At 39.2% G+C, this 10,932-nt stretch overlaps 4 protein-coding genes across 5 annotated transcripts in view; 2 read left to right on the top strand and 2 right to left on the bottom strand.

Annotated features, from left to right (window-relative positions):
- LOC105456981 (sugar phosphate exchanger 2-like) overlaps positions 1 to 1,092 on the top strand; it is a 6,958-nt gene extending 5,866 nt beyond the window's left edge. The window contains exons 3-4 of the mRNA XM_011701368.1: positions 221 to 523; positions 611 to 1,092. Coding sequence (XP_011699670.1) covers positions 221 to 523; positions 611 to 679 — 372 coding nt within the window. The 3' untranslated portion in view covers positions 680 to 1,092. The remainder of the gene's footprint in view (positions 1 to 220; positions 524 to 610) is intronic.
- On the bottom strand, positions 993 to 2,988 carry LOC105456982 (gamma-secretase subunit pen-2). The gene is made up of 3 exons (XM_011701369.1): positions 2,686 to 2,988; positions 1,364 to 1,468; positions 993 to 1,284 (listed from the first exon to the last, which is right to left on the bottom strand). The coding sequence occupies exons 1-3, from the start codon at positions 2,744 to 2,746 to the stop codon at positions 1,145 to 1,147; spliced, it is 306 nt and encodes a 101-aa protein (XP_011699671.1). The 5' UTR covers positions 2,747 to 2,988; the 3' UTR covers positions 993 to 1,144.
- Positions 2,989 to 3,057: 69 nt separating this feature from the next.
- LOC105456979 (transcriptional repressor protein YY1-like) lies at positions 3,058 to 7,946 on the top strand. 2 transcript variants are annotated; one of them, XM_011701367.1, is made up of 3 exons: positions 3,058 to 3,591; positions 5,654 to 6,206; positions 6,502 to 7,946. In XM_011701367.1, exons 1-3 carry the CDS (start codon positions 3,102 to 3,104, stop codon positions 6,614 to 6,616), a joined length of 1,158 nt encoding a protein of 385 aa, XP_011699669.1. In that variant the 5' UTR covers positions 3,058 to 3,101; the 3' UTR covers positions 6,617 to 7,946. The 2 variants fall into 2 exon arrangements, with proteins under 2 accessions (XP_011699669.1, XP_011699668.1); XM_011701366.1 differs by having other exon boundaries at positions 5,612 to 6,206.
- A 512-nt stretch (positions 7,947 to 8,458) lies between these two features.
- LOC105456983 (splicing factor U2af 38 kDa subunit-like) lies at positions 8,459 to 10,737 on the bottom strand. The gene is made up of 5 exons (XM_011701370.1): positions 10,703 to 10,737; positions 9,908 to 9,932; positions 9,508 to 9,574; positions 9,109 to 9,397; positions 8,459 to 9,011 (listed from the first exon to the last, which is right to left on the bottom strand). Exons 1-5 carry the CDS (start codon positions 10,735 to 10,737, stop codon positions 8,777 to 8,779), a joined length of 651 nt encoding a protein of 216 aa, XP_011699672.1. The 3' UTR covers positions 8,459 to 8,776.
- Positions 10,738 to 10,932: the final 195 nt, after the last annotated feature.

The raw sequence follows: 10,932 nt of genomic DNA, 5'->3' as shown, positions 1-10,932 counted from the left end.
ATATATATAAATGTAAATTCGAAATGTAATACGTGTATATATATATATATATATATGTATATATATATATACACGTATATACATTTCGAATTTACATTGCATATTATAATTCAATGAAATCGGAGCATTAATAAAATTTTGCAAGAGTAATTTATGCGGCTATAATTGCCGTTTTATATCACTGTTTCATTTTCTAACATATGCGCGTTGTATATTTCAGTTATTTATATACGACGCCATTGGAAATATCAACCTAGGCGCCAATATAGTATTACTATTAATAGGGGGACTATTAGTAAACGGTCCCTACGCATTGATAACGACCGCCGTGTCGGCCGAACTGGGAACTCATTCTAGCTTAGGAGAAAATTCGAAGGCCTTAGCTACAGTGACTGCCATTATCGATGGAACTGGTAGTATCGGGGCCGCGATTGGCCCGTTGTTGGCAGGTGTAGTGTCTCGATGGGGTGGATGGCACAATGTGTTTTACATGCTCATGTGTGCGGATTTATTTGCTCTACTGGTGAGTCTTCGCTTTCCTTGTCTCGTTGATGCGGAAACAAAATCATATTATGATTAACGAGTCCATATTGTTGTTTCGCTGTTTCAGCTTCTTTCCAGATTAGTTTACAAAGATATAAGATCGTATATACAAAGACGAAGGGTTATTCACATTTAGAAGATTTTGCATAGCAAAATTCGCAAATTGTTGCGTATAGATGCGGAAGTATGTGATTTTTTGTGTTCAGATCTGCGTATTTATAATTTCGCTCGTGTCTCCTTAAAAAGTGTGGCATTTCCGAACGAATTCACGATCAATGTACGAGGGATTTGAATGTAACGGAAATAGTATATTTTGAAGAGTATTTTTTATCATAACTGCTACACGCATTTAAACTCAAAATAATTTTAAACGGAGAGAAAATAATAGCGTTGCTATTTTAAATATTTTTCGAGATCGATACTTTTTAATCGTGTATGTATACAACATGTAAAAAAATGTTATTTTTTTATTATGCTAAATATCAGATGTTACCATGTGAACTTACAATTATATCATGACATAAATATATTACAAAGTTTAATATACAATTATTGAATGTACATGTTTCTGCAAAAAATTATTGCGTATCATTATGAAGTATCAAGGAATGCCAGTGGGAATTATGTAGCTAATAGCATCGGCGAATTCACCCCACGCGGCTCTTTGGGTCTGAAAGATGATTATCCAAGCCAGCAGAGCGGCTGTCCAAAGGATCGCTCCGATGGCGGAGAAAATCACGTCTGAAGGAAACACGAATTGCGTAACATTAGAGAGGAAAATCTAGAATTTGTTGTAAGGATTAAATTGATCGATACCAACATCTCTTGATCTGCTTCTGTTCTTCATAAGGTGGTGCTACAAAAGCCTCTTTTGAGAACCAAACTGCGTTTACGGCCCACAGGAATGGCAGTAGCGCAAAACCAGCTGTAACAAAGCGAAGTTGAAGAAAATATTATTGACAAGTTGATGTAAAATGTAACTTTCGGCTCTACGTATTTTTCGTTCGCTGTATTTAAAATATATATGTACCTATCTATGTCTTGAAAGAAAAGCGAGAAGAGAGACAAGTAAAAAAGCAAGAACATGACTGAAGAGGTTAACGATATAAACATTAAAATCTCCAACGGCACGAATTAAATATACAGGGTAGTTCATTTATAATGAAAAATATAGAAGACAAGGAAAATTATTTTAGACAAAAGTTGTATGGTCTAAAAAAGGATAAATATTGGTAAAATTAATTTAAAAAAATCAATTTTTCAATGGAATTATATATATATTTTTACGTAATATGATTCCTCTAATTATTCTGCCTATAAACGTATCAAGTAAAAGCTATATCGAGTAATCAATATTTTATGAGATATTTTATACTTTATCATGACGTAAGCTATGAAATATCTTATTTTAACTATTGATTTCTTGATAATAGTACCTTAATATCTTTAAAAAGACAAAATAATGAGATGAATCGATTGGTGTACAGAAAGTTATTTAAAAAAAATGTAGTTGCATGTTGCATATTTCTTTTAAAAGCAACTGTGTTTTCTTTACATCAATTCAAATTAATTCATGTTATTATTCTGTGCTTAAAGCATTAAGGTATCATCAAGAAATCAATAGTTTATGAAATATTTCATATTTGATGTCAAAATATGGCATTATAAAGTATAAAATATCTCGTAAAATATTGATTATTCGATAGCTTTGCTTTAATTAGCCTCTATATACAGAATAATTAGACGAATCACATTAGGTAATTCTATCTAAAAAAAAAGCAAATGCCCTTCATAGGACTTTGAAAAATAGTTTCCGCAAAATTAATTTTACTGATTTTCAATATTTGTCCCTCTTTTGACCGTACAATTTTTGTCTGAAACAATTTTTCGTGTCTTCTATATTTTTCACTTTAAATGAACAACCCTGTATATTGTCGCAAATCTAAGGTTACACTTGAAATTTGATCCAAATCCTAGTCCACGATCGATTTTTAACACATTTGCGAAGAACGGAACATTTATATAGACGTCTGTCAATCAATGCACGTGTCGAGACACGTGTGTTTGTATCATTCGATGTCAATCATTGCGTCGATTATCAGTGTTAGAGCCGAGCAAAGTAATTATTTCGTCGCAACGTACCGCGAAAGTACCATTTGCAGAGATGTAATTTCTTTTCGTTCGACACTTTTGACAGGTCCATCGTGGCGATGACAGCAAACGGATCCTAACCTCGTCTTCCCTCGCGGTGTCGCTCGGTCAAGCGATCCGAATAATCTCACATCGAGTCACGGACAGTCGATCGGCGGAACCAATCCCCGAATTGGCACCCGGGCCGCGAGCGACAAACGCGAGTAAAAATAAGAAGAAAAACGAGGGAGAGACGAACGATCCCGGAGAGCGTCTCCTCGTCGCGCTCCCAAGATGGCGCCGCGGCGGCACGCGCGCGCCCCCTGGCGGCAGGTGACGTCACGCGGGTGGTCACGTGGCCGCGGGACGCTCGAGTCCCCGCCGCCGAGGCTCCGCTGTCGCCAGGCCAGCCATTTTGGTACGTTAACATGGCGTCGCCGCCGGAGATTAATATGGCGTCCTCGGACATAATAACCGAAGTGGAGATTCAACCGGACATTCAGGAGGTCGAGATAGAGACGATACCGGTGGAGATACCGTGCGAGACCGTGGAGACGACGATCGAGGGCGAGGACGGGCAGCCGATGATAGCGCTGCAGCCGCTGCCGGAGCCGGGCCGCGAGGAAATCATACTGCAGACGCAGGAGGAGATCGTCGGCGCGGACCCGCTCAGCGTGTACGACCAGATCCCGGTGCCGGACAACGACATTTATGTCGAGTCCAGCCCCGGGCCGTCGCGCAAAGCCGCAAAGAAGGCGCGCAAGAGCGGCGGCACGCGCTTCCGCGCGTCCGACCACGCGATCTTCGGCGAGATGGCCACCGAGACCAAGGCCAGGAAGTGGGAGCAGAAGCAGGTGCAGATCAAGACGCTCGAGGGCGAGTTCTCGGTAACGATGTGGGCGTCCGGCACGGACGACGGTGAGTGTTGCGGTCCGCGTTTACGCATCGGGATCTTTCCAGATCTCCCGCGGGCTTCGGTTCTCTCTCTCTTTCAGCATCATTTCTTTTTCCTCTCCCCCCCCTTTGTTTTTCTTTTCTCATTTTATCTCTTATCGTCGCTCTCTCGCCCTTCGCCGAGCCCTCGTCCAAAGGACGGGTCCTTTCTTTCTCTCCCTTCGTCTCCTCTCTCTTTCTCGTACGTTTCTCTCCCTCGTTCCTCCTGGCCCCTTCGTTATCCACCACGCACCACGGGCGGGTACGCACTTCCGGTGCGATGCTCAGATCGATACTGCGTCGTTGCACGGGCGCGCGATCGCCGCGCGGTGAAAATCGGCGACCTGGGCCGGCCGCGTCGCCCGCACGGGCCAGCCGGCTTGACAGGCCGCGTTGTTTGTTTTGATCGCGCGAACGCCATTGTGCTTGGCCCCCACGGGGGCAGCCATATTTTGAAAATGGCCTCTTTTACGCGGCGCGGATCGCCCGCCCGTCCGCCGTCGAGCAAATGGCGGCGGACCGGAGCCGAGCCGAGCGACGTCGCGGAGCATCGCGGCACTCCGGTTGTCATCCGTCGACGCCGACGATTCATTCGATTTTTTTTGCGTCTCTTTTCGAGATGGAGGATAGATAGAGCGATAGGGCGAGCTCGGCTAGTCCTAGCTACTTTTTATCAGGGAGAGAAAAATAAAGAGTCACGAATTTCGAGAGCCCGAGGCGCACAAAAGAAGTCCGGGCGATGCGCCGCGCGCGCCGAAGCAACGCTTCGACCTCTCTGACGTCACGACAGATCCATGCTGCACCGCGAGCGTATGTACCGGGTGTCTTGAATATCCAGATCGATGGCGATACGAGCGAGCGATCCGCGATGACCGCGACCGATATTTTGCGATTTGATTCGCGTATCTCTCGTTTATTACGTATTTTATTGTACATTTAAAGGCATCGTGTTGCGTAAAGATATTTCGAAACGAGCTCCGACACTGTTCTGTAGTTTCCTCGGGAGAAACTTTGTTGTTACTAAGATCGCGATATAACGGGTATCCTGTTTTTTTTTCAGCATGCATTCCCTTACCTTTATTTTGTTTGTGAATAGTAAAATGCGCTTTTTTTTAAGCTTGAGTAAAAATAATGTTAAAGTATACTTTAGTGTACTTTAACATTATTTTTACTCAATTTCTCATAAAATTGTTTATTATAACAAATTAAATTGAGGCCCAGATGAAATTGGGAGACTTAATATAATTATAGTCGAACCTCGATAACTCGAATCTTAAAGGACCAGCTCTAAAAATCTTCAAGTTATAAAAGTTTTGCCTTATCGAAGTTCGAGTAAAAGAGAGTTAACATATAAAAATTACGAAAACTTTGTACGAGAGTTTATAATTTATAATGGATTTTAAAATAATAAATTCGAAGTTTTTTGAGTCGGTTTTCGAGTTATCGAGGTTCGATTGTACTTATAACTTTTCATAAGCGAGGCAATTAAAACTGTTATTTGTACAAGAAATACAAATATCAAGTTTCTTGAATTTATATATGATATATTAAAATATATCTCATTTTAAATTCAAGAAATTTGATACTTGCATTTCTTGTGCAAATGACAGTTTTAATTGCCTCGCTTATGGAAAGTTATAATTATATTAAGACTCCCAGCCTCATCTTGGTCTTAATTTAATTTGTTATAATAAACAATTTTATGAGAAATTGTTTATTTTGTTGCGGTATACTACTATATAAATTTATTACTATTCGTTATAAATTTTTTCCCTAAATATTTCTTTTAACAATCCTACCAATTTTATTGTTTCCTCTTGTCAGACATAATTTCACAAATGTATGTAAGATATGTAGAATTTACACATATATCTATACATATATCATGAACTATATGATATATTATCAGTACATGTATATATCATATAGTTAATAAAAGTAGTAAGAAATCGAAAAATTACCGTATAGCTTTTTTGGGACCGCTCTCCGTTTGTTGCTGTTAAAGGTAACATCCTATTAGCGCCTGACCTGGATGTGGATGTTCCAGATGAGGGTTCGAATCCAGAACCGGATCCCGACTACACGGAATACATGACGGGCAAGTCCAATGCCAAGTTCAATTCGAACAGCTCAGTGTCCGACGGTATGCCCGGATTGGATCTGTCGGATCCGAAGCAGCTCGCCGAGTTCGCGCGACCCGGTCACAAGCTGAAGGTGCGCAAGCCGCCGGTGGTGGACGGCGTCGAGCGAACCATCGCATGTCCTCACAAGGGATGCACGAAGATGTTTCGAGATAACAGTGCGATGCGCAAGCATTTGCATACGCACGGGCCGCGGGTGCACGTGTGCGCGGAATGCGGCAAGGCATTTGTCGAGAGCTCCAAGCTCAAACGGCACCAGTTGGTGCACACCGGCGAGAAGCCGTTTCAATGTACGTTCGAGGGATGCGGCAAGAGGTTTAGTCTCGACTTCAATCTCCGTACCCACGTGAGAATCCACACTGGCGACCGGCCGTACGTATGTCCGTTCGACGGATGCAGTAAAAAGTTCGCGCAATCAACGAACCTCAAGTCGCATATACTGACTCACGCGAAGGCCAAGTAAGTTTCGCTTCTTTGTTGCATTTTTAAAATTCAGATAACATGAAAGACGAGCGCGAAAATATTTTAGAAGCTATCACGTCAAAGAATAATACGAAAAGAACAGTAAGACGCGAGATAATAATTATGTCCGTCAAATGATGCTAATTGATTTTTTTTAATATTAAAAAGATCAGCTGCTTAAATGCAGATTGTAAATGCGCAATTTAGAAAATCAAATACAAGTGTTACATAAAAAAATAAAGGAGGGAAAATTTAATTATTTGACGAGATCTCGTTTTTTTCGTGATTTCAGATCCCGGAACGCGATTGGGAGACAAGTACAACAAATCCAACTTCAACAGCCTCAATTTGTCCAGGTTGAAGTTGCAGATGTGGACAATCAACAGTTCATTGTCTACGCCGATTAGCCCCCCTAAAACAATGATCTCTTATAATCTCCCGCTGAACACTACTACTGAAGTATCGTAACCATTAATTATTAATCTAAACAATGTAAATATTTTTACGGCGCGTTTACAAGTGATGTCATTACACATGACACCGGGCAGTCAACCTAGCTGTCTTAAGAGAATTAAAGGAAGAATAATACCTCTGTGCTTAGATATGAATTACTTGGAGAAATGGAGCACTATATTACCGTAAAAAAAAAAACACGAAAGGGCAAATAAAGTTAAGAATTAAAGGAAAAAAAAACAGAAAAAAAGATAATGTTGTTTAAGATAAACAAAAGCTAGACTGTGTCGCGTACTGCTCAATTTCTTGGTCTATCAAGAGAAATCGAGTGCGCTCGTATTACACACATATGTATACATAACACACATACACATACACACGAGACTGTATATATATAAATATATTATATCATATACATATAAGTACAACTAAAATATTGTATACAGTATATTTTGGAGAAATTCAGATGGGAATAAACCACGAAGATGCATCTTTTTCCGTCGGACTCAATTGTACCATCTTGGTAATATACGAATTTTACATTGTATAATGCTGAGACTATTGTTGATAGTTAATGATGAGGGAGAGATAGGAAAAAGAAAAGAGAGATAAGAGTTACGCGTGTGTAACGTAGAAATCCGTGATTATCATGCAATCTTTATCGTACACGTATGGTTCGGTATTGTTTTTCATTTTACATCGGCGGGACACATAATCGGAAAAGGGATATTTGTGACGGGACATTTATTCTCGACAGACACGGAAAGAAAATAGAAGTAACATACGCGAACGGAGGAAATTGTACAAAAAAAAAAGTTATATATCGAAACACTGTTACTGCAATCCCGATGTGATATTTTGCGAGGAAACGTTTGCGACGTCTGCACGCGTATCGAAACGACTTGGAAACGGCTTCGGCGGTACTTGAGAAATTTCGAATAAGAAGCAATATAATTATGGATAGATTTAATATCGAATTTAGAATAAAATGATTACTGCGTACATCTCCCCATTACGTCACCCGATCATAATTATTCGCATATCATAATTTTATACGCGCGATGTTAACAGACATACTTACGAATATAAGTACACATGTGCACCAGCCTGCATTAAATTAGGCGAACTTTGGAGAATTTGTTTAAATCCTGTAAAGTATATATTCTTTCATAAAAGATTTTACTTTGCAGCTGTACATATAATTCTTGTGGCTGTACCCATCTGTTGGTAGTGTTTTCTTGTAGAACTCAACATTTTTATAAAAAAAAAAAGAAGAAAAATGGAGAAAGGTTGATTTTTTTAAATATTTAGCGTTTAGACGATGGTTTAACCCCTCTCTTTTTTATCAATAAACTGTCACTTCTATTAATTTGCTCCTTTCGATAATTGTCAGTATATTTCATAGGCTTCTTCTTTGTATGATAGATACAATCTAGAATTACTTTTCAATCGTACGGTCTACATTTTATTTAACGTAACGGACATTTGTGAGAAAATGAAAATATAATAATTGCTTCAAAATGCAATTTAAATCTGGCTAAAAAATTAAAGTAACTATCTGATAAAGAGAAGCATAATCTGTTTTTTTTTTTGAAAGGAAGTAATTCAGTAACGATGTGTGTCCACGATTATATCGATGTGCTCTTTGCAAAAGATATGAGATATCTTCGGAAAGCATACGTAGATTTTTTGTTGTATTCATAAATTTATGCACCAACCTGTGCATTGTTTTTTCACGATATATGTTTAAGTTCGATAATTTATATATGAGAAAATATAACATGAAATAAAAAATATATATATTTCTATGCTTATATTTTATTTGTGTCTGTCATTTTTCATTGCGCGAAAAAGACAATCCTTCGATTACTTCGGCTCGCTAAATTATTATAATAATTGTAATAAAACTCATGACATAGCGTTGAAGAGCACTAATTCTATTGGTTACACGTATAAATATATATGCCATCCGTGCTTCGTGGACAAAAAGATATTTTTTTTTGTTCACGAAGCACGCAAGAGGATAGTACTTGTTCTTCGTGTCGACTCTGCCCGTTAAATCCATGTCAGATCGGTTGGAATGAATATCCGTATAAACATAATTCTCTACACAATTAGTATCTTCCAGATCGGCCGTCCCTACCTTTGTCGTCCCTTTTCCGGCGGTCTTTGGATCTCGATCGTCTATCACGTGATCGCGATCGGCGCTTGCGATCACGGCCGCGTGAACGCGAACGCGATCTGGATCGTCCCCTACCGCTCTTCTTGCGACTGTACAGGTAGCGACGCAGCTCACGCGAGATGGGTTTCAGGTGCATAAAATTGCAAAATCCAGAACGCGTGCATTCCCTGAAAACGAAAAGGAAATATACGAGACGATATAGGATTACTGATTTGATTCGTCACTAGACGTTTGCGTGGATGAGTAGATGCTATGTTAGATTACCCCATTTCGTATTGACGACAGCAGGCCTCTCTGAAATCTGTCACTGGCGAAAGTTCAGCATACACTGGTCTTCCGCCAAACCAGCGATTGTTCAAGTCATTCACAGCTCTTTCCGCGTCTTCCTCTCTGCGAAATTTGATGTAGACATTGCCCACCAAGTGATCGCCGAGATTGTCGCACACATTCATCTCCTCGATCTCGCCATACTTGTCCTCGCACTCGACAAAGACGTCCTCAAAGAAGTTATCATAATGCTCTTGCATTTCCTCGTCCGATACGTTTGCGACCACTGAAACAAGAGTAAATAACATATTTCATTATTAATAATTTAAAAAAATTTTAAATATCAAACGTGCAAACTGATAAAACAAGTTATAACTGGAATCATAATATACTTACAGTGAGAGCCATCTGCACTTTTGGCAGAATTCTGAGGATTCACATACAAGTTTTGAAGCAAGCATGTCTGAAAAAGAATATTCGTAGTTAATTTGTTTGAATACATTGAATATTTAAAAGATACATATAGCGTCGTAAGAGTGAATGAACTCATGGTTCAAGATTTTATCTCAACTGTTATTTTTATAATTTTACATGCCTCGGTTTTACAAGAAATTGATGAGAGAGTTAAAGATTGTCAGTGAGAATGTATATCAATCATATATATCAATCATATATCAATAAGTGTTATATTAAATATTTAAGATATTCTTGATAACAGTCACAGTTGAATAAAAGTTAAAGTCATCATTTAATCTTTGACTATATAAGTATGGATTGATAGTAATTAACTTCATACGTGTCGCCAAGCTGGAAGATGTAAACTTCACCCCAGTCAGTAATTTTCTGCGGGGAGGGGGAAGACTTCTGTGAAATCAGCAGTTTATGACATGTAAAAGAAAGGTGCTGAGTCTGTTTTTATTTCTTTCCATCGATTTGAGATCTTTTCCAGCTCCCTATCAATTTTCAACATAACATTTAATACATTTTGACATATTTGACATTTTTTTACTGACTGGGGTGGAATCTAACAATCAAAGTTCGATACCTCAACCAACTTCAGCTCAGCAACACCGGGATATGTCTTTTACATAGTAAAAGTGGGAGGACTAGCAGTCCATATTTATATAGTCAAAGCATCTAATAGGTAGAAAATAAAATTAATTACAAGTTCGAATTACACTAGATTATATTATATTAATTTAATATCGATTTCAGTTGGTTTACATCAGTGTACCACTGCAGTGCACAGTGTAAAGCTGATGCAAACGGGAGCAGTGTAATTACACCAACTGACTCTGACTAATTTGTGAGAGCCACTTTGTGTACATCCAATATGCACCTGTGCGGCATACCGAGTCTACGACGAATCTACGTTAAGCGGCATCTACAATGAGATTTAGGTGTTCGCTTTGGTGCTTACAACATCATTTCACCCTTGTTGTTTATCAAATGTTAAACAAGGAAAAATGATGCTTATAAGCACTGTAAGCAGGATGCCAGGAAAACCTTTAACAGCCACTGGCTGCAAGTGGAGAGGGTAGGCTGCAGCCAACCACCTAAGCCATCGCGGCTGCCAGCCTACTCCTTTTACTTGCAGCCAGTGGCTGTTAAAGGTTTTCCTGGCATCCCTGACTGTAAGCGCCAAACCGAACGCATCCTCAAAATTTAAGAAAATTGATCAATCATAGTCGTTTATTCATTTCACACGAGGAGAAATATATATACATATAATTAATATGTATACAATTTTTTTAGTAGTTAAATACTTGACCAAGACTGCCGTGTCTCTTGATAATCGATTGTAATTGGTCAATTTTCTTA

The sequence above is a fragment of the Wasmannia auropunctata genome, unplaced genomic scaffold (assembly GCF_000956235.1).
Source record: "Wasmannia auropunctata unplaced genomic scaffold, wasmannia.A_1.0 LD335442.1, whole genome shotgun sequence".
NCBI classification, from domain to species: domain Eukaryota; kingdom Metazoa; phylum Arthropoda; class Insecta; order Hymenoptera; family Formicidae; genus Wasmannia; species Wasmannia auropunctata.
Note: the sequence above shows the minus strand (reverse complement) of the source record. Positions and strands in the feature narration are given on the sequence as shown.